Source organism: Scophthalmus maximus, chromosome 4 (assembly GCF_022379125.1).
Source record: "Scophthalmus maximus strain ysfricsl-2021 chromosome 4, ASM2237912v1, whole genome shotgun sequence".
NCBI lineage: Eukaryota > Metazoa > Chordata > Actinopteri > Pleuronectiformes > Scophthalmidae > Scophthalmus > Scophthalmus maximus.
Genome location: NC_061518.1, coordinates 16,480,944 through 16,504,198, shown reverse-complemented (window position 1 = coordinate 16,504,198; position 23,255 = coordinate 16,480,944). Strand labels below are relative to the sequence as shown.

The following is a 23,255-nucleotide window of genomic DNA, read 5'->3' as shown; positions in this document are numbered from 1 at the left end:
ATTTGCAAAACAGATTTTACAGGTTTTGTTTGTAAGAGTATTAGGGCCAGCCATAACAAGAAAAATGAGATGGAATTTCATTTTTTTGCGAATTAATTGGAAATGTCCAGTATAAAATCAAACTAAATCAGAGCAGAATTTTTTTTCCATATGGAGAATAAAATTCAAACTAAATCAGGAGTTTTTTGGTAATTATTTTGGATATTAAGAATAAAGTCTAAATATCGAGAATAAACTTGACATTTTTAGATTCAAATCGAAGAAGACATCAAACTACTAACATTAGTGCATATTATAGTGAACTCGGGACAAACCACAAAATTGCAACGAGACCGCAGCTCTCTTTGTTAAGTCAGGACTGTGAACTGGTTCCCCTTTAGCCAATATGCAAACTTATCACATACAGCCCACTTTGGAGCAAAGAACTCTAATCTATGAGCTGGGTAGCAACACTGTGACTTGGACAATTTTATTTGCTTAGGCTACAGGTCTCTGTCTCCTTATACACCTTAATGTATTTGGCAAAGGACATCCATCCATTGAAGCATCGATAAAGAGGACAAATTGTCTCTTAAAGTCTGGGTGGGCAAGAAGAGCAGTCTGACTAACTGCACTTTTGATTTTCTCAACTGCCAGATCACATCAGTGATCCAGTCTTCAGGCTTAAGACGTCTTGGTGATGTCGAGGAAGCGTAGAAAGGGTCCCTGTTGATGCTGCAGCTGATCTTTTCATTCGGGTCACGGCACCAAATATGTAGCGGACTCAGGACACACCACAACATTTACTGAGTGAGTCTGTAATGATACAACGTATGACAGGGACTGCATCAGTTCCCATCTCTCTTCTCAGACTGCTGTATCTGGATATAATCTATTAATGGTAATGATCATATAGTGCCTATTTTTGACAACCATACCTGTAATGATACAGCATGTGACAGGGACTGCATCAGTTCACGTCCCTCTTCTCAGAATACTGTGAGGGATACATAAAAGAATAATGTAAAAACAAATGCCTCACGTGCTATTGGTCACAGTTAAACACAGAAACTACACGTGTAGACACACACATTAGAAAAGTTAAATACGCCTCACATTCGTTCTGTACGAATTCCACACAAAAAACTACATTTCCCATAATGCCGCGCGCCGCAACTCTGACCGAGCGCGGCACTTCGAAAGTGATAGCTTCTTGCAATAGCTTTAAAACACTTTACAGTACAGACTCGGGCTTTACACGTTACAACGGTCTCACAACGCTGTTCCAGAACAAAGTCATGGCACTGAGCATTAAATATTGCTATTACATTTAGAAGCGGACTACTTTCAACACACCTGTCGCTCTCAGTACCCTGAGTGAGAGCGATGCGCATGCGCACACAGCACAATGCGACAGGTGAATCACCGAGCACAACCATCGACACTTTCAAACTAATACAAAGGCACATGCAATATTACCCGTTTTGACAACACCCAACAACAATACAGCAACATTAAGACTGGTCCAACACAATAATTGAACATCGAACCAAACCATACAAAAGGCATTGGACATCTGCGCCCCCTGCTGCCGTGGACAAATGGAACATTCCACTTCGCCCACAGTTCAGCAGGTGACAGTTACCTGGAATACCAACACACACCGTTACAATACGACTGCCTCCACAAGGGGCCTTTGTTTCGATGAATTGGTGGTGTTCAAATTGAAATAATGCTGTCCGATGATTTAGTTTGACTTCATTCTCGACTTTTCCACCTTCTCTAAACATTCGCTCGAAGTGGCCGTGTGTGCTGCGCCCCTCCCTCAGCGTCCGGCGCGCCGCAGGTGACTCAGGTGCGTCTCCTGGCGTCATACAGGAAGTGGACACAGTGTCGGTGAGGTTTCGAGTTTGTCCGTCGAGCGGCTCGAAAAATACGGATATCTATTTCGTTCAGAGGCAACATCTGGCGCAGCAGAGTGATGTGCTCGTTTGGTGAGTGGCTGTCTGGTGGCACGTCGAGATAACGGTGGTGAATGTCTTGGCTCATGTGCTCCCTCCATGTTTGTATCTGACCACAGGGCCGCAGGTGGAATAACGCGGTTTCTCTTTTAAAACTTTGCATAGGTGACATTTGTAATTGCGTGTATCACGTTTCTCCTGGAAAATGAGCACATCCCTTCTCTGTGAATCTGAACAGTCAGTCAGAGATGCTGCTGTATGCAAATTAATCTGTAACTGATGCATCAACGCACACTAATCTATACAATATTGCATGGTGAATGTAGCATCTCTCTCTCTCTCTCTCTCTATCTCTCTCTCTATATATATATATATGCTTCATTTATGCAGGAAATCAAGTCCTTAAAAACAAAGGTAGAACGTCAGTAATTAAAGCTACGGCCCCCCCCCCCCCCCCCCCCACACACACACACACACACACAAACACACACATGCACACACAAAATCAGGAATACTGGCCAATATTTCTTTCTATCTGACTTTTTAAACTGCCACGTCATGATGCCAGTATCACCCTTTAGAAACCCAGTGTCACTTTCAAGCTTTCGCTCACGCCATTTTTGCCAAAAGCTGACGTATTAATCATTTGTTGTGTTTCTGTCTCCCAGATAAGGACAAAGGGCCGAGGAGGCTGATGAAGACGGGGTTGACTCTCATCCTGATCGGCCATATTAACTTTATCCTTGGGGCTATTGTCCATGGCAGTGTCCTCCGGCACATTTCCAAACCCAGCCAGCACATCTCCACTGAATACACAGTGGCCAACATCATCTCTGTCACCTCTGGCCTGCTGGTGAGTCAATAATTCAGATATTCATACTGAAGACACCTGAGCAGTTTAGGTGAGGAAACTGTGATTTACTAAGTTGGAAATTAAAGATTCATGAAACGGATCATGAATCGACATGCATGTCAGTGACAGCTTTTTCTGCGATCATAGGTGATTTGGTCCTTTAGCTCTGTAATAGTGTTGCAAAGTTTTGTCAGCAATCAAGACTAAACTTGCATTAATAGGGAGCTAGTTTTTCAAACCAGTTGTCTCACTTGTCGCTTTAGGGCAAGCGTCATTACGTAGAAGGATCAGATCAGATGCCAGTTGTTGTTGATGATAATGATGTCATGTTTCTTTGAACTCCATACAAGATATTATACAGTGAACGGACAAAACTAAAAGAAAACTTCATGTTGTCATTTCACACATACAGAGCATTGCCACTGGGATTATTGCCATTGTGGTGTCAAGGAACATACATGTGTTAAAACTGGTAAGAATTTGATTTATTCATACATCAGTCACTCATTCCATGTTTAATCAACAGTTAATTCCACTTCTCTTTATATATATATATATATATATTTTGTCTTTGTGTCTCCAGCAAATAGGACTTCTTATTGCATCATTCCTGAACGCCCTGCTCTCTGCAGCATGCTGCACAGGTCTACTCATGGCAATTAGTGTCACTGTCGCCCACAGTGGCCAAGGATTGATGCAGGGATGCAATGACACAGAAGTGCCCATCAACGCTCGGTCACCTGTCAGTGCCCAGTGCCCCTTTGATACAACACGGATTTATGTGAGTGTGGATGTTTCCTCTTGCATTTCCCTCTCTTTAAAATGTTCTAGCTCACTATCCTTTGGCCCCTTGCCCTCTGTTTTTACAGTTCAAGCCACAACGTTTGAGGCATTAAATCACAAGAACGCATCAGAGAAGTGTGCATCCTTGTTGTCCTCTATTATGTCTTACCCTTTCTCGTTTCCACGACTTTCTGTCTCGTAGGACACCACCCTGGCATTGTGGTTTCCCTGTGCTGTGCTGTCAGCGGTTGAGGTCGCACTGTCTGTCTGGTGCTTCATCGTTGGATTGGCTCTCAGGGGGCTGGCACCCTGTGGGAAAAGTTACATCAAAGAGCAGGTGTGTGTCTGTCTGTCTGTTCAAATGTCCGTCCGTGCGTCTGTGTGTATGTGTGTGTCTTTGTGTGGGGGCAGATATGCTTTGGTGTGTTTCTGAATTTCTTCAGCATGCACACACACACACACACACACACACACACACACACACACACACAATCACTTGCTCATGATAATACAGAGTGAAACTAATGTGTAGTAATCAATTAATTCCTCATCCTTTCATTCTCTCATCTAGCTGGAGGAAGAGGCCCAGTGCTCTCCTCATAGCCAACGTCTGATTGGACAGCGCTTCAACCCGGATGCCTAACTGAACAAAGACCAGGAAGGATACTACTCTTATGTGGACAGGCACAACTAAATCCCAAAGCCATCACTGCACCTGTATTCAGACTAGTACATTTTGTCGTGTACTCAGCTGGATGTGTGTCACTGTGGCACTGGAGTCTTATCAGTTTTTAAGAGACTGGCTCATTGCCCACCTGTGAATGCCCTCATTCACAGGTGGGTTACAAACATTGCTCCATTTGCATTCATGTATAAACCAAACTGCTCTTCATTCTACATATAAAGCGGAGAGAAGGCGTCTAATTCAATTCAGTCTATCTGTGCCTGATCAATTGTAAATTAATTTAAGCGACGCATCAGAAAAATCACATTGTTTGTTTTGTTGATGCATTCCAAAGTGCAGAGTCGATGTGAAAGCTACAGTGAAATAATACTAATCCTCTGTCTTATCAGTATCCCTCCTTGGCTGTTTGGGATCTGTAGCACCAGATATGTCATGCTGAGTCTTTTAATATGAAGAAAGCTTTGTTCATGAAGAAAGTCCAATTTCATATCTTGAAAAAGTATGAATATTTAAGCTAAATTAATGAATATTTCATCTTGTATAAACCCGTTTAACATTTCAGCAAAATCTATTTTAATCTATTGTTATTGATTAGGTGTGTAAGTTTGCCCAAATGATACATTTTTTTCATATGAGATGTAACCAAACTCATCAATGTTTGCCTGCATACAAGTTTAATACCCACAAAAAATATATTTCATCTTCGCCACTCAAGCACGTTGGTAAACTAATGTGAAGTTGCCTCATGTTAGTGGGTTGGGTTGATTAAAACACCACATCATTTTGAATAATATGTAGGTAAAGTGTTTGGCTTCACTCTAAATTAGACATGCTATATTGCATTGCTTGAAAATGGTTCATATTATTAATAACTATTAGGGCAACTGCAGCTAGTGACATTAGTTCAGTAGTAAGTACTGCGACTTACTGTTTATGGAAAAGAACTGGCTAAATGAACACGCCACAGACAACTGTACTACATTTTATTGGGGGTTTTGTACATTTTTATTATAAATTTTTTATCAGCCTGGTGCTAGAACTATTGATTTTCTTTTTTTTTTTATTGTTTAACATGTTTTTGTATCCTTTTTTTATGAGGACCCAGAGTGACCATAGGTCTCGTCACTGAATATTCAGAACGCTAAAATGCAGTGTGATTGGGGTTATGAATGCTCTGAACCTCCCTGGATTTAAATTAAACTGGACTACAGCTTAGATGGGTATGGACTGAGTGCCTCTCTGTACTTCATACAGTGGGTGAATGTCAAGTGTGGTCTTATTAAGAGGTTAACAGTATGTGGGCCAGCAGCCTCAGCCAGCAAAGGACCCCCCACCCCCCACAACTCTGACAGAGAGGATCAGATCAGATCAGCCATGAAACGGTTAATCTAGTGCCATGCTCAATCGTGTGGAAGGGAATCATAGCACGCAGTACTAATCCTGAGGCTGTAAGGGGTAAATATTGACATGATGTCGAGTGATACGATCACAACAATTCTCTGAGGCCGTTTCAGTCAGTAGGACATTGATGTCACAGAGATAAATGAAATTTGTAATTTGACATCACCAGATGAATCTAGGAGTGAAGATGTTTCTTAAGATATTTCAAACATTTATTGTTATATCAGGACAAATGAAGAGATCATGTGAAGGCTTGTGACATATTTTAATGAAAAGCTGTTATTATTTGATACTATGTTTTTTTCATTATTTGGGTCGTGGAAGTAATAGATATCCCATATAAAAGGTTAATGTAGATTGCAGTTGATTTATAATTTTACCACAATTAATTTTTACTTCAAAAACAGACCATCTGAATATTAGCAATTCACTAATTTGGCAAAAGATATTCATTATTGCATAGATAATCACTGAGCTTGTATTCATTTCTTATGTTGCTTTCTTGATATTGATTGAACGGAAAACATGTAATACAAACATGTTAACATATAGCTTGACTCTATCTGCTGTAAAACTCACTGAATGTTATGGATTTGCAGCAAAATAAAAAACAGTAATTATTTTATATACTCATGTCCATACTGTAACTTAAAGTTGTGCATATTGGCATATTGTCAATAGGGGATATGTTATATATATTATTCTGCATCATTTGTGTGATTACATTCAAATGGATAATCCAGAACCTTTGCTGGATCGTTATTGTTATTGTACATTTTGAATTGTAGGGGAAAAAAACACCCGCAAGTGAGTGAGTTAATGTCTCTGCATTCACAATTTCCACAATTTATGTTGTCCCTGGTGCTACAGACACTGTCCTGTGATATGGGCGATCCCAAGCGGGATCCCATTTAACCCAGAAATGGCTCTTATGTGACCTTGAGAGTGATGCATGTTTCCCTCCGGCTCTGGAGCCTTCGAGTTACATGAAGGATGGAGGTACACCAAAATGCACCCTTTATGCCCTAAAATGTAAGAGTACATTTGAATGACAAATAATGGTTGATGTAGTCATCATTAACATTCACAAATCAATTCTTCATCAGACTCTTTAACCAGGGTGGGAAGGGGTAAAAAAAAAAGAAACACCAAAAAAACCACCAGCCTTCCTTGCAACTTCAGCTTGTGTTGTCTACGTGAGACCACAAATTATCATAATTAAAGGCATATCTGACTTCTGGTTCAGCTCGTCCTTATCAAAATTAATATTGCGCATATATATTTTTTTCTGTGGCTCCAGCCCACAAATACCAATCACAATGTGTCTATTATCAACGCAGTGCGTCCCAGTGTGTCCACGATGACACGCAACACGTCCAGCGGGGACAGTTCAGTCGTGTCTGTGCGCGGCCACGACGAATCCGCGGTCACGACGTGTGGTCCGCGCGCCGCAGGGAACCAGCTGCGCGCGGCGGAGCGACCGAGTGCTGCAGTGAGCGGAGCCGCTGGAGCCGCTGGAGCCGAGGGGCGCACGAACCCCCCGAACCGCCCGTCGCTCTCCCCACAAGGTAAAAGGTTTATTGTCGTGTCGTTTGACTTGTTCAGTCGGTTATATTTCGTCAGGCCAGTCGGACCTCGTCACTGAAGCGCGAGCAGCGCGCGTCTTGCGCTGGAGACACTGCGGCGACAGACACGCGCTCGGCTCGCGGGATTGATGCCCCCTCTCCCCGCATGTGATCTTGACATGTCGCCGCCGTGTGCGCTGCTCGACTCGGCACGGTGAAGACGCCCTGACCGAAGTCTCCAGTGGTTTGTTCTGTCTATGAGCTGGCCACGCTCTGGACGATGGGAGGAGAGGTCGCACGAAGGGGCTGTGACCTGTAACGGTTACACCAACCGTCCACCGGGGAAACAAACAAACTAGTTATCGGTGTCAATTATCGGTATCGGTCACGTTAACGCTAGCTAACGTGCTATCGGTGTAGCTCGTGTGGACGCAGGTGTGAAGTTAAACCCTCACGACCGAGCGCCCCAGTTTGCTCATTTATTCCAAGAGTAATTCCTGCACAACTCGAGTTCTTCTTCTTCTTCTTCTTCTTCTAATTCTTCCCTAAAGTTCATTGTATAGTCAACACGCCGAGGGGCAGAGTGTGAAACATCGCGGAGGAGCGCGACTGTTGCCCGGCCAACCTCACGCAAACACGAGGGCGGGGGCCGGGGGGGGGGGGGGCAGGGCAGAGGGGGGCGGGGCCGCTCGTCCGCAGGTGGAGCGGCCGCATGAGCGACTTCAAACATGCGCTGGTTGTCGTGGTTGTGCTTTGAACGTGTCTTCATTAGTCTGCAGCCCAGACCGATGATGATGGTGATGAAGATGAGTTGACATCGCAGGTCTATATTTATTATCTTACTCAAGTGCTGCCATGATCTGTCAGTGATGCACAGGCTGGTGTCGGCTCATCACATGTTTTACTCCTCCTGACTACAACAAAAAAGACGAGGGTGTGGCTGATCAGAGACCAGACCACAGCTCAACTTCCCTCCATGCATGCCCTCTCTGCTTGTTTGACAATTTGGCTTTGTGTTTGTTTGTTTTTAAACCTGCAGGACCTGCTTGATAAATCCACTCCAGCGTGGCCGCTGCATGTGTCCGGCAGAGGAATCACCAGACTCCATCTGAAGGATGATAACACACTGTGGACTGGAACCTCGGGGGACTCTTTGATACATTACAAGAGTGAGAGGAGACGAAGGAAGCGACGTGCGGTGGAGACGTTCAACGGACATCTATTATCTCAGGGACGTGCTCCCAGTTTGGGGATGGAACAAGGGGAGTACCAGGAGGCGGAGAGACACCTTGTTTGTTTGAGAAGCAAAGCACATTTTGAGACACCTTGTGGATTCCTTGCTTTGCCTCCACCGCTGACTCCTAAATATGGACTCAGCGTCTTCTAATATTAAGGAAGTTTAAAGAATACCTCCAGCATGTCTACTGGGCGATCTAGTGGTCTTCCGGGTGATGATGCAGTCCTCAGTCTGAGCCGCTGTGGAGAGATGTTGGACATTGAGACTCACGCACCAGTTGGGAGAGGATGTTTGAAAGACAGGTTTTCAGAAGCGACGACCGTCTGCTGCAGAAGAGTCCCCGTCTGTTTTTCTATCGTCCTACTACTCCTCTCCCTGATCACACCCGCTCTGTCCATTCATATGGAGTTTATAGAGAGCCACAGTGAGTTCAGCTGTGAGCCCATCAGACTGAGAATGTGCCAGGATCTGCCTTACAACACCACCTTCATGCCCAATCTACTGAACCACTACGACCAGCAGACAGCAGCACTAGCTATGGAGGTAGGTTGTGTGTGTGTGTGTGTGTGTGTGTGTGTGTGTGTGTGTGTGTGTGTGTGTGTGTGTGTGTGTGTGTGTGTGTGTGTGTGTGTGTGTGTGTGTGTGTGTGTGTGTGTGTGTGTGTGTGTGTGTGTGTGTGTGTGTGTGTGTGTGTGTCATTCAGGTAGTGCATGCTGCGTGTGTCCGTATCACAGCACATGGGGAAACTGGATAGCTGCTTCAGTGAGGGAGAGAGTTAAAATTACAGTCTTCCCTAAAACGGACATTGAAGCATAAAGCTATATTGTGATGGCTTTTAAAATCTTGACAGGTATCAAACATTTAGTCACAATTCACTGCAAATGTACACAGTTCGTTGTCTTGGTGACAGGATGCAGAAATGTTAAAGAACCACTAACGGACTGTCTGCAGTGTACCATTGTATGAGGACAAAAGGACCTCACATGCATCGACGGTGTCACAGAGACTTGCGTCGCTCAAAAAACGATTGGGTCTGAAATGTAAAATTCCCTGACAAATTTCCCAAAAAATATTGTTCCCTGAGGTCAAAATATATTTTACTCTTGTTAATATAGCATAATGGATCCACCTTTGTCAAATGCGTGATTTTAATTTACTGAATAAAAGTAATTTAAGTATATATATATATATATATATAGTTATTTTTTACATCCCCTGCAAACATAACACTATAAAAGCCATCAACCAGCAAATTACCCACATCCTGATCCTCAGATTACAGATATGGTTTGCAAAGAAGCAATTGAAACTCGCACACTGCTTTTTTAAACCCATAATCTGCAGGCTATAGGAGAACAAATTGGATACACGGCAATGGAATATCAAAGAGTGAGCCTCCTCGTGTTCCAGCTCCATCTCCTCAGTCCTGTTCATGTCAACATGCATAAATGAATGTGTATGAGCTCACTCGGGCACTCATGACCTTTCTTGAATGTGACCAGTAGCTGATCGACAGAAAGTGCTATCTGAGCAGCAGCAGTAGCAGAAAAAATTGCAATGAGGGGCTTATGTGACTGATACTTCCAAAGCATTGGTTCTAAGGAACGGAGGATGGAAGACGCAGTGTTACACTGTTTGAGTGAAATACTAGATGCTCACCATCCATCCATATCATGTTACCTTTTTTTTTCTATTCCTTTGTTAGTCCCCAGAGAGGGAGGGAGAGCACGGAGCAAGGTGTTGCTCAATAACTAGACGTAATTACCTGTTTGCAGTTCGTATTTGTTCGTACGATTGTTTTGGATCTGGACAGCTTTGGACATGTTAGATTTATTAAATTACTTTAGGAGTACCTAGTAATTTCCTATCTGTAAAAAGGAAAGGATCATTTATACCAAACAAACATGAAGACACGATACTTACCGGCAAGGCTCGGCCTGTTTTATACGCCAAGTCAGGTTGAGTTAATTCAATGACCAGAGTCTCACTTTGACACGTATATGTGTCTTCATCGATCCAAATGTCTGACTCTGTGGATGTCTGGCCCACTGCACATTCAGACTGGCATGGTCTTATCCATGTTTTGGCTACCATGCAACTGTGGTCTATAGTCTGAGTAACGCAGAAGGATAACAAATATCTGATTAAATAAATCGGCCCCCAGCTGTTTATAGTTGGCATATTAAATTACCCCTGTTGGCCAGCTGATGAATTTTGACAAGGCAAGTGTAGCATGTGCACTTTGAATATTTAATCTTGAGGGATTTTTATTTTTATTTAAATGTTAGTATTTTCCCACGTTATATGAATGTCAGGCAAAAAAAAACAAGCCATAATTTGCGGTGCTGCTTTCTGAATATTTAATCACAGAAAGGGATTTCTAACACTTTCTATTACCAAAGTATGCAGTGCAGGAACCGTTAACAAGATCACAACTGTCAGAACCTTCTTTTTCTCCTTTTTAGAAAGTGGAGCATGAAGAAAAACGGTTACATTTTGCATAGACAGCCAAGCACTTTGAATTTGCTCAGCGTGTTTTCAATGGTGCCGACACATCTTTTTGTTATAGGATTCACTCAGCAATTAAGGACCATGCAAATGTTTAAATCATGTCAATTCCCCAGTGTCATGTCAAAACACGCTGTGTCAGGGATTGTAAAAAGCATCTGTTGTTGAACTTGATTTGACCCAGATGAAGAAGGAGCCAAGTAACTGACACCCTGAGTCCCTCCAGTCATGGAAGTGACAGCTTTCTGAAGATGGTTGTGCAGCAACATGAGCCCTGTTAGTGTTCCTGCTCTGGTCTGCTTTGACCAGGCATGAAAGTCCTGGTGGGAACCCTGGTGGAAATGTAATAATGTCTCTCATGGGACACTGGCAGCATAATACCAACTTGTGTTCGTGTACAACGAGACTAAGGTAAGCCAAATGGGAAGCTAGTATTCCCATTGCATGTAGGGGTAATAAAGTGATCATTAGGAAGTGTGCGATTCAAATGATTTCCAGCATAGAACACAATTTCTAGTTAGTTCTGCACATTCATTAAGTCCTTGCTCACATTTTATCCACAAAGATCAGCCTTATGGAGCCAGTTCTGGTTTCAAAGATGTTCTACAATACTGGGGGATTGGGAAACATCAATTTATGTTTCTGTTTGGGAGTTTTACTTGTTGTAACAAAAACTTTTTTTTTTTTAAACTGCTGCCAGATGAGCGTGAAGTATTTAAGATGCCTTAACTAAACTGGAGCCATTGTTGGCAGCTGTTGTGTGCTATACCTCAGTGGCAAAGCTTTCATGTCTTGTCTTTCTCCCAAAGTAGATTGATCATTCTGAGCTTTCAGGGCGCTAATATTTTTGGTCTGAGTCGTCTTCGAGTCATAGGTTGAGACATATTTAAGCTCTCGATTGAAAGAAAAAAAAGTAAAATGCGCTCTATTTTGAAAAGTGTGCCTCTGTGACCTCGGTGAATCCTCAGTCTTGACTGACATTGGGAATATTGCCTATTCTCCTTTTTTTTTCTTTCAGATGTCAAGCTAAGGCAAAAATGGATTATCCTCGAGCATGTGTAGATGATTAACATACTAGGCTACATTTATTGTGTGTGTGTGTGTGTGTGTGTGTGTGTGTGTGTGTGTGTGTGTGTGTGTGTGTGTGTGTGTGTGTGTGTGTGTGTGTGTGTGTGTGTGTGTGTGTGTGTGTGTGTGTGTGTGTGTGTGTGTGTGTGTGTGTGTGTGTGTGTGTGTGTGTGTGTGTGTGTGTGTGTGTGGAATATTATTTGGGAGGGTATATCTAGGTGATTAACTTTTGGAGCTTATTGGTCATGGGGGGGCCGGGGGAGACACGTGCACACACACAATACGCTCTTACAGAGCAGGTGCTGCCAACGGTCAGTGTGTTTGTGTGAAAGCGAGAGAGAGAAAGAAACAGCAAGAGGCAGCGGGGACAAGCACTGCACACAGCTCTACAATGAAGCAACGATGCAAAAGACCAATTACAACAAATATAGTGTATATTTTTTAGCCTGTAATCAAAGCGTGTGCAGGGACTGCATTGCCCCTCTGATGCTTTTCATTCTTTATGTAATTGCTGAGCCAGGCTAAGGACTGACTGTACACTCCTATTTCGTGTGTGAGAGAGAGAGAGAGAGAGAGAGAGAGAGAGAGAGAGAGAGAGAGAGAGAGAGAGAGAGAGAGAGAGAGAGAGAGAGAGAGAGAGAGAGAGAGAGAGAGAGAGAGAGAGAGAGAGAGAGAGAGAGAGAGAGAGAGAGAGAGAGAGAGAGAGAGAGAGAGAGAGAGAGAGAGAGAGAGAGAGAGACAGGAGAGGTTCATGGTGCCAGCTGTCATCTCTCACTACTGCTAACTAACTGCTAATCTCTCTCTCAGTTCCACAATGAAGACATTGATTCCCATAGACCAACGGCAATCCCATCTGCCACAATAGTCAATTAAACCTGAGCGAAGAGGGTGAGACAGAATGAAACATAAGAAGGGGAAGTGGAAGACGAGGGAAATGTCTTTTTAAATAGGGGGGTGTTTAAATGGTGAAATCATTTACTTGGGAATATGATGTTTCTCTATATTCATGCGCTTGTGCTTGCATGTTTGCATGCTTTTGTGACTGCATGTCACATAGGACATCGGACACAGGCCATGTGCTGTCCAGCTGCCACAGCATGTTATGGTTCCCAGAGGATGGGCTGCAGGTTGTGACATTAGTCGAGGTCTATGTTAGACACAGAGATTTAGACACATGACATCACTGGGATAGTGTGTCTGCACTAAGAGACGGGGACCGATCACATGGCATGAACTCTTACACTCTTCTTACAAGTGAATTTCCCCTGTAAATGCACATTTTACTCCTATTCGTTTCCTGAAAATTACGTCCATATACTTCATATAAGAAGGACATATAACTTAATGCTTCTTTAGACACCATCTGTCAGTACGTTTTGAGAAAACGCGCTTGATGTATAAACACCTGTTAAATATACAAATTGATTTTAAAACATTCACCTTTAGATGAGGTGGTGTGTTATGTTTAGGTATGATTTCGTGAGTGTATCTTGCACAGCAGGGACGTAATTATGGTGGTTAAATCTGTCCAGACAGAAGATAAAAAAAACATGAAACAAAACAAAATGAACACCTGCCTCAAAACCACGTCTATGGTTCTCCCCACTACAGTAGGTGTCTCTAGGACACACACAGAGACACTCACATAGACTCACTAGGTGAAAACAATACCAGCCACTCTTTCATGGTTGGAAATAAATGAATTGGCACGCAAGTGTTGCCATGCCTGAGACCTCTGGAGCCCAGATGTCTGCTTGGTCAGGGACTTTCCCCCCTGAGTTATTTGGAAGACATTTGTCTGCAATGGAGTTTACTTTGGTCTAATTCAGTGAAACAGAGGGCATTCTTTGCAATCGACAGTCATTAACTGTATATTCATGTGATTTCTTCTGAGGTTATATACTTTTGATTCAGTCATTCAAATAAATGAGACAAAAAAACCCTGATAGATTTAGGTTTACATTCTTGCAAATATGTAAAAGATTTCCTCAATTTCAAATTTCTTTTTGTTATGGAAACTTTTATTCTCTTATTTTTGAATTAGGGCTGCAACTGACGATTATTTTCATAATCGATTAATCTGGCGATTATTTTCTCGATTAATCGATTAGTTGTTTGGTCAATAAAATGGTGAAAAATGTCCCCAAGATGATGTTTTATTTTGTCCACACCAAAGATATTGTGATAACTGTCACAGAGGAAAAATAGTTGCCGTTGAATTAGTAATGGATTACTAATCGATTAATCGATTAACTTTTGCAGCTCTAATTTGAATTAAAACATACAAGAGGTCTTCAGTTTGTTAAGCTTAGACAGCTGTTTATTAAACTCTGGTAAGTTTTTACACTAGTTTGTTATTCTTAAAGGAATCTTCACAGCAGAAGAGTATTCTCTGTGCTGTCGTTATACCCCGTTGAGTTGTTCTGGACAATGCCGACACAATCTTTGTCATTTGGACCCTGGAGTGAAAGAGATTAGAGAGCCCCTGGTCTAATGAAGGGAGAGAGACTTTGGGGTTCGGGCCACAATAGAGCGCACTGTTTGTAAAGCAAATAGACAGCAACCCCAGTTCTGCATTAATTAATCTAGAGCTGTCTGTCACTGTGTTTACACACACACACCACAAAATAAGGCAGTTAGAAAAATTACATTTTGACAGGAAATATTTGAGAGCCTTTACAAAATTCAAATGCATTTCGTCTACACTGAATCACCTTTCAAATCAACTTGGACAGTTTAAGTGTGTTGGTGATCGAAGCATCTGCTAATTAAGGAGGTATTTTTTCTTTCTTTTGCTAATGAAGCTTCCAGACTGACAGAGCCGGCTGTACAAATGAAGGTTGAACCGGTTTTTCGTCACTGGGCAACCACAACCAGCTAATTTAGACTTATGCATTATAGTGTGAGTTTTGTATTAACAAGGATGCGCCGCCACATGTAATTATGTTTTCTTTTATTCTACCACACAAGCATGTTTCTTCAGCAGAAAGCTCTATTCACTGTGTTTCTCTGAATCTCTTACCTTGTCTAATGGAACCGGGGTGTTCTTAACGTATATTTAAGAAATCAAGTTGCTGCTGAAAGCTGACAGACACCTCAGTACTTAAGTGCATGTAAACACAGTCAGTCATTCTCCCGTCATTCAGCTGGGCTCTGGTTACACGAACAAGTAGCTATTAGAGAGTAATGTGATGGTAATATGGTAAAGTAGAAGAAAATGAAACCCCGCTGCAATCGCTGAAGGTTGAAAGCACATTTTATCAAAACTGAAAGACTTTTTCTCTTCAGGTTTTTTTCTGTTATTGGTTATTGGTGAGGAACAAAGCCTCTGAATTAATTTTAAAAAATGACTCAGTAACAGTAGTGGGAATTGTTATTGCAGGGGGTTTGACACTTAGTCGGAGTCATTAAGGCTTGCATACGTTTTCTGTTTATTTCTTATTCTTGACTATGTTCTTATAAAGATACATTACTGCACTCATGTGGACCACAAAGCATTGTTCACAATGCTTGCAATGTAATGGAGTATAATGAACTGACCAGCAGGCACTTTCATACTGTACTTAATTAGTGTGAAAAGATGTTTAATAGCTTTTACATATCCCACAAGACCACCTTTGTTTTATTTAAGCTTCCTCCTCACCTCCTAAAGCAAAAAAGGGCTGAAAGGAGCTTTTCAGTGTTTTCTTTGCCTGTCTTTCCTCATGGAAGACTCTTTAGCATTGCAGCTTCCATTATGTTCCTGAGAAATGATAAGAAACTGTAGTTTTACTGGTATTTGAGATGTACCTGTCACAAAAAGAACAGAAGGGAAAAATATTCAGTGTTAAAAGAAGAAAATGTTTGGGTCAGCTGAGCAGAGACTGAATGTCAGACTATTAAGAGGGAAATAATGACAAAGTGACAGGTTGTGTAAAGTCTTCAGACCCTACTGTCTCCAGTGTTTGTGTTCCCCTCAGCATGGGGTCCTGCCCTTCAAAATAAGACTACTCTGTCTGAGGAGGGCCACCCTGAGGCCACCAGTGTGTGTGTGTGTGTGTGTGTGTGTGTGTGTGTGTGTGTGTGTGTGTGTGTGTGTGTGTGTGTGTGTGTGTGTGTGTGTGTGTGTGTGTGTGTGTGTGTGTGTGTGTGTGTGTGTGTGTGTGTGTGTGTTTGTGTGTGTGTGGGTGGGGGTGTGTGTGTGTGTGTGTGTGTGTGTGTGTGTGTGTGTGTGTGTGTGTGTGTGTGTGTGTGTGTGTGGTTCAGGGGTTATGGTGCTTAAGTGTGGTCTGTTTTGTTCTTTGTATGTATGTGAATACGAAAGAGAGATTCGGTTTTATCGAGTTGGTGTGTAATGGCTTGGTTGTGTGTCTGCGTGTGTGTGTGTGTGTGTGTGTGTGCGTGCGTGCGTGCGTTCAGTGCATCTGAAGAGGCTTACCCTTTTCTCTCTATTCTCTCTGGTGGAGACAGACAGGTCCTCATTCAGTGTTAAAGTTCCTTTTTTCAGCTGAACTCTTGATTATCCTGCTTATTCTGACAGTCTATTGAGGCTGCTAGCCCAAATAAAGCAATCATTTATTTATGCACAGAACAAAGGCACTGCCTGGTGCTGTTTTTTGGCAGACCGTTCCCATCAGCATAGCTGCCATTGCCGCTTATCCAGCCTCACAGTGCTCGGTAAAGAGAGATTTGAGCAAAGATTCAAGAGATTTCTACCCTGCAGCCACCTGTAAACATTATAATACTGGCTTCCATTAAAATTTTAAGATTTATAAATTTATATAACCTAACAATATCTTTAGTGTGCTTGGATTATACACACTCTAATACACATTCTAATATAATTGCATCAGACATAAAAATATATAGCAACACCAGTGTTCTACCATTTCCTCCTTTTTTAACTTATCTCTATTTCATTTTCAACATTGGACCAGTACTGCAAGTACTGTAAGCATTATTTACATTATTGTGTTTTTTATTGTGTCATATTTACACATTAATTGCTTAAGTAATAATAAAAGTCAACATATTGTCAGGAAAGAGTGACATTTTGTTATACATTCCTTATTTAGTTTGAACTTAAGTCCAAAATGCAAATTATTTCAATTCAAATTCCATAATGTAGAAAACAGCAGCAAATATTCATGCTGAGTGAATGGAAGTGCATGTAAACCATGTTTTCCTGGTAAATGACTTAAATTAATAATTTTTGGTTTTCCGTCGATTGATAGATTGACAAATAATTTGAGAGGTCCATCTATCTGTCTGCTTTCATTTTTATATTTTTTCATCCTTCTATTGTTAGCTCCTTCCAGTCCCTCCAATGTGTTAAGTAAGGAAATTATATGTTATATGTTAAAGTCCTGATTAAGGAGTCACGACTCAACAGTTTAATAATAGCCCATTCATTTATAACTTCAATCAAACGCACACGTCAGTCCTGCAGTGTTCAGCTCCGATAAAACACATTAATATAGGTTATCCATGTCTTACGGTCTTAATCTGAACCCATGACCCAGCCTGGGAATTGTGTGTATGTGTGTGCGTCTGGTGAGAGAGGGAGATGTTTAACCCTCACTGCTAAGCCCAACTTCACACTAACATACACATGCAAACACACACAACCATACACACACACACACACACACACACACACACAATTGATCCCCTTCTCACGCAAAGCCACTCAACAAAAGGCAGCTCTAACATTTTCAGCATTCTGCAGGTCAGAAAAAGCGTCAGAATTAAGAGCTCTAGTGTTACTATTTGAACACTTATTGAGCCATATTCAACTTTCCTAAAATAGCCTTTCCCATAAAAAATGAATAAAGTAACATGGGTTTTTACATAGTTATGTTATGTGATTGTGTTTGTTTGTTTGTTAGTTTGTCAGCACGATTAGTTAGTAAGCTATGGATGGATTTGCATAAAGATTTTATCAAAGATAGGTCTCAGCCATCATAACAGGTGATTACATTTTGGGAGGGATCCAGATCTGAATCTGGATACAGGAATTTTTCAATGTTTCTTCAGCAGTGTGAGAATGAGTAAAATGTGGCATGTTGAGTCATATTTTCACATATACATAACATTTTAAAAAGTGTGTTGCTCAGATGGAGATGGGAATGCAGGTTTTGGGTGAAGCAGCACAGAGGTGGGGGGTTGCACAGACATGGTGGAGGTCTGTGCTCTCTGAGTGCCCTTGTTAAATTGAGTGCCAGAGAATAGTTGAACTGCTTAAACCTTTTCAGAATATAAGTTTGCTTGTATTGCAACATCTACAATAACTGCCAATCTACATAGTCTGCAACTAGTTGAATTCTGTTCTAGGTTTACATTTTTAAAAACTGAACCAGGTCCAAAAAATGGATGCAGCTACATTTTAATATCAAGTTCGCTGGTTGTGTTGCTCTACTCCTTTTGTGAATCTATTTTCTCTCTGTTCCGTCTCTTTCGCTGCACTGCTCCAGCCACCTACTCACTGTTACTCACCCAATTAATGTCCTCTTCCTCTTCAACTTCCACAATCTGTTAGATATATTTATTCACATCAAACCTCAAATCTACACTTGAACACCGGTGCATCCACTCTGTGATCTACATGGCTGTGCTTTATTTATATATATATATATATATATAAAAATCCTCAGTTTTTTGTGATTATTAGTTTTATTAACTGAAGTAAGAGACTGAATAAACCTACTAGGTAAGAAGTATGTGTTGTGTTTTCCCCTTGAGTGATGGTTTTAAGTTGTAGAAACAGGACAAACACTTCAATTAACAGACAGCATTTTAATAGAGGAGATGGCATATGAACATGAACCAATTTTATTTAAAGAATATATTGATAACATAATGCTGCTAATGGTGCTGGAAGTAGTGAGGTTTCAGTCAGATGGATATGCATGGTGGCTTGCATGGTGTTAGGACGTGTGTGGGTGCTTATCTGGTTCAGCTCCACTGTCACATTCTTGGCTTCCCATCTACATCTCTATCATGTGATTTGACCCTCTCTCCTACGCTTCTTATTTTCTTCTATTCTCACTTTCACACACTCTCTCGACACTCCTTGTGTGAGCTTGTTTGCTCTACTCTTTGGATGGTTTCTCTCTTTAAAGGACTCCTACACTTCTTCTCTCTCTCTGTGTGTGTGTGTGTGTGTGTGTGTGTGTGTGTGTGTGTGTGTGTGTGTGTGTGTGTGTGTGTGTGTGTGTGTGTGTGTGTGTGTGTGTGTGTGTGTGTGTGTGTGTGTGTGTGTGTGTGTGTGTGTGTGTGTGTGTGTGTGTGTGTGTGTGTGTGTGTGTGTGTGTGCGCGCGCACATGCATGTTATCCTCAGTGACCCAGTCCTATGAGAGCCTCCACATCACCTGTTGCCATGGTAGTTAAATAGGCAGAGAGGGATGGGGAGGAATGGAGAAAGGCAGACAGGCAGGGGAGGGGAAATTGGATGATGAGTGCATGTTTTGGACTGAACCACGGAGAGGAGGAGGAGGGGAAAGACTAGAAAGACTAGTATAGGCGAGAAAATCAGCAATTCATACTCGTAGCCAAATTACATAGTTGGAAAAAAATGCACATTTCTCTCAAGTGTTATTTTTCTTGGAAGATTGGAATAGTCATCGAAAGTCTACAATCTGTGATATTGACAATCCAAGATGTGTTTTCATAAAGTTACACGGCATAGAATATATTCTATGAATTGCTCTCCAACCACACAAGGGATAAGACTGGTGTCTATTGTTGTTGATCTAGGAAGTTAAGACATAAGGCAAATCCAAATTTTTTCTTTGGTCATGCTTTCTGGCCAAGGCAGACATGATTTAACTGGAGTGACATGTAATTTCTGGTTATTTAAGATATGTTGTTAATGATTGACAGTTCTCTTCTAAGCTTGGATAATATCCCCTGATTGGATGAACATGCTACGCTTTGAACCATCTTTTCAATGTCAATGTTCAGTTAACACAGAAGCTGCCGTTGTGTTTCCTTGAAGCAGTGGATTTGACATTTTTCCACTGATCTGATAACTTTTACAGCCACTTTAATCTCAAGCCTGCTAGTCACCAATTTGTTATTTTACATGAATGTACCTATCTAGCTATGTTGTAATATATTACCCCTGTTACTCTGATGAGTAAACTGTGAAAGTCAGTGAAATGCAACACCCGACCTATTTGAACTACGACATGGAACACAGATAAAACTATCCACCCAAATCGCTGGATATAGGCAAAAATGGACTGTTCTATCAGAGAGTAAGTCCTGATTTTAAATCCACAACACTGCAGAAATAGTTGTTGACAAGATTCAAAAGTGTAGAGAAGCAACAGATCACGTTATTGAAATACATGCTGATATGGCTGGTGAATATTTAACCAGGCCGCCTTGAACATTTCTTTATGAATATTTCCAGACTTAAATTCTGTTAACTGAGCTTGGAAGACCAAGTCTGTCTCTGCAAGGCTAGACATACAGTAAGTCAAGGCTGTTTGTATGTTTGAGGATTTAGAGTTTAGTTAAATCGATATGACCACAAAGATAAAATGCATGTTGATTTAAGACATTAAGAATAAATCAGGAAAGACAGAATGTTGATGGGGCTTTTAAATAAATACACATATATACATTATTTTCAAATATGAAATAGCTGGATAAAAGAGTAGGCAAGTCAATGAATGCTGATGTTGGAAGAAGACAAAGAAGACGAAGACAAGTGCATGTCAGAATAATTGCCAGTAAATGGGAGGCAAGGAAAGCAAGCGATGAATACAGCAGAAAGAAGATAGGAGAGGAGGAGGAGGGGAAGTGAACGTGAAAGGGAATGCCATTAACGGCTTTGTCCGGTCCTCCCAACTGAACGACGCACGGACACGGATAAACGAACAAATGAATGAAAGAGGGAGAGAGTGTGGGAGAAGGGTGCCCCTTTCTTAACTGTCTTTTCAGAGATTAAGCAGGAGAACATCGTGGTCTGTTCAGTTCATCTGTTCATGGCCAACGCCTGTCTCTCTCACAGGCATGTGAGAAGAGGCAGGAATATAATGTGTGTGTGTGTGTGTGTGTGCGTGTGTGTGTGTGTGCGTGCGCGTGCGTTAACCTCGTAGTGTGAATTTGTCTGTGAACACATTTATCATCTGTGCATTATGGAGCGAGAAACTAGAAAAAGCAACTGGAGATTAAATCGAGCCAGTAAAAGTGGAAAGGCAGCAGTAAATAAACAGTGGTGTGCATAGAGGATAAAGAAATTAGGTGAGCTGGTGCAAGGAGAGAGAGATGGAGGGAACATGTAATTGCTAAGCGGTCGTGAACTGAAACGATGCACTTCTCTTACACTGTAGAGAGAGAGAGAATGTAATTGGCTCTGATATATAGATGCAATAAAGAGCTTGCTGGTAATAGTTTGTGGGGGATGGAGAGATTGAACGGCAGTAGAAGGGCAGAATATTCTAGTTTCTACAGGAAGATGTAAAAAATTTAGGATTTAGTTCCAATCGCTAGAAAATCGGATGTTGCAGGGATGTTACATGGTTGCAAGCTGATGGAGGTCGAGCTGATGTGGTCTGACAGTGTTTGTGCTGCAGGGCCGGACTGACTCACGGTGTGAGACGGAGATGGCATGAGAGCAACACATAAAGAGCATGTGAGGTCCCTACCTTAGTGCTTCCAGATTATGTATGTTGTGATTTGGCCCTATACAAATTAACTTGAATTGAAATTTAAAAGTTGATGCGTCCAGATAGACTTGGGCAAGGTTCAGTAGCAAAAAGCCTGATATTTCTTATCTTGATTTGTCCTCATCAGAAAGAGTACATTGCATTAGGTCATTAAAGGATCAACCTTTTGGTCCTTTTTCAATGTGCTTTTTTAAATGATATTGGTAACTGATATGCTACTTAACAATAACTGTCCATAAATATCCTATTTTAAAATAAAACTAATTAGCAGCCTATCAGTTTTGTTTATGAGACTAAAAATATATGACATTTTAAAAACACTTTGCTTTAAGTCTTTTCTTTAAATCTAATCTTTTCATCTTTTAAAATTCAGGTTTTATAGCTTTTCATACAATTGGATCACTATCTGAGAGTTTTTTGCATCATGATTAAGCAGACAGAGCACAACGCACCAAACATTAAGTTGTTTTTATTGCATTTAATTATCATGCATTTAAAATAACGCCACTGAGTTGAAACAACTGAGGAGCTGTTTCTTTGGAGGCTTAGACCCAACAGTCTGTCACCTTGATCTGACCACGATACAAAGCTGGTGACAATTTCAGGAAGTGCGTGCGTGTGTGCGTGCGTGCGTGCGTGCGTGCGTGCGTGTCTCAGGTTCTCACACTCTAAACACTTCTTACAATCCATTTGACTCCCTAATCCACCGGGAAACCGCCACTCTTTTCTCCATGCCACTCCAGTTTGTCTCCTTTTTTGCTCACTCCCTCCCTCCCTCCCTCCCTCCCTCCCTCCTCCTCCTGCTGCACTTGACAATTTGTATGAGTTTCTGCAGAGTTGGCTAACTGGATTTTCTACAACTGTTCCAAGACCCCCCCCCCCCCGATCCAGATATACACTGGATAAACAGCCTACCAAAAGATATTAGACATGTTTTTTTCTTCCTTTTTTGGATCTGAATCAAGATGAGTGAAACCCCCACAATGAAAAAAAGTTGGTCAGGACTATTAGACTCAGGATGTTAACGCTTCAGCAACACGGTTTGAGGTTCAGCCAGACCGCTTCGATAACATTGTGGGCTGAACTGCCAACAGTTTATTAAAGTTGCCAACCATGTAATTAAGACAATTGAGAAATGGAACAAAACAACTGATTGTTGAAAAATTTATCATGTTTGTAAGTGTTTTATTAATGTGATGGACTGGAGCTCATGTACTGTGCAAATGTGCTCTGTCGTCCGTCACCATCCATATTGGTTTTCATGCCAAACACGGACAGAACTAGACACTTGAGGGTGGAAACGCCAGAGAAGTTTTACAAACTAGTGCAAAACGTTCTCAAATGTAACACCCTTTATTTCTTATGTTACGTGCACTGCTCTCTCTTTTCTAGTGTCCAGCAGTCATTGATATCTACCTCTTATTTGCCAAAAGCGTAATTGCTCGCACGCATTACGTGACTGTTAATCTAAGTCTTCTTTCTTTCTCGCTTTCTCGCCGTTTTTCTTTGTCGATTTTTTTTCTCCTTTCTCTCTTCCCCTGCTGTTTTTTTTTTGGAG

The 23,255-nt window shown here is 41.5% G+C and overlaps 2 protein-coding genes and 1 long non-coding RNA gene across 4 annotated transcripts in view; 2 read left to right on the top strand and 1 right to left on the bottom strand.

Annotated features, from left to right (window-relative positions):
- Positions 1-455: 455 nt before the first annotated feature.
- On the bottom strand, positions 456-1,767 carry LOC124849912. The gene is made up of 3 exons (XR_007030549.1): positions 1,644-1,767; positions 918-976; positions 456-795 (listed from the first exon to the last, which is right to left on the bottom strand). It is a non-coding gene; the product is annotated as an uncharacterized LOC124849912 (long non-coding RNA).
- Positions 1,655-6,287, top strand: LOC118301938 (keratinocyte-associated protein 3). Its single transcript, XM_035627637.2, has 6 exons — positions 1,655-1,973; positions 2,609-2,793; positions 3,206-3,265; positions 3,377-3,574; positions 3,779-3,913; positions 4,148-6,287. Exons 1-6 carry the CDS (start codon positions 1,961-1,963, stop codon positions 4,217-4,219), a joined length of 663 nt encoding a protein of 220 aa, XP_035483530.1. The 5' UTR covers positions 1,655-1,960; the 3' UTR covers positions 4,220-6,287.
- Positions 6,288-7,084: 797 nt separating this feature from the next.
- Positions 7,085-23,255, top strand: part of LOC118301934 (frizzled-3-like) — a 28,428-nt gene continuing 12,257 nt past the window's right edge. Inside the window, exons 1-2 of one of the 2 annotated variants that reach the window (XM_035627629.2) lie at positions 7,085-7,230; positions 8,267-9,007. In XM_035627629.2, the coding sequence (XP_035483522.2) occupies positions 8,645-9,007 (363 nt within the window). In that variant the 5' untranslated portion in view covers positions 7,085-7,230; positions 8,267-8,644. Of the gene's footprint in view, positions 7,231-7,981; positions 8,051-8,266; positions 9,008-23,255 lie in introns of those variants that run through there. The other variant, XM_035627630.2, reaches the window with a different exon arrangement.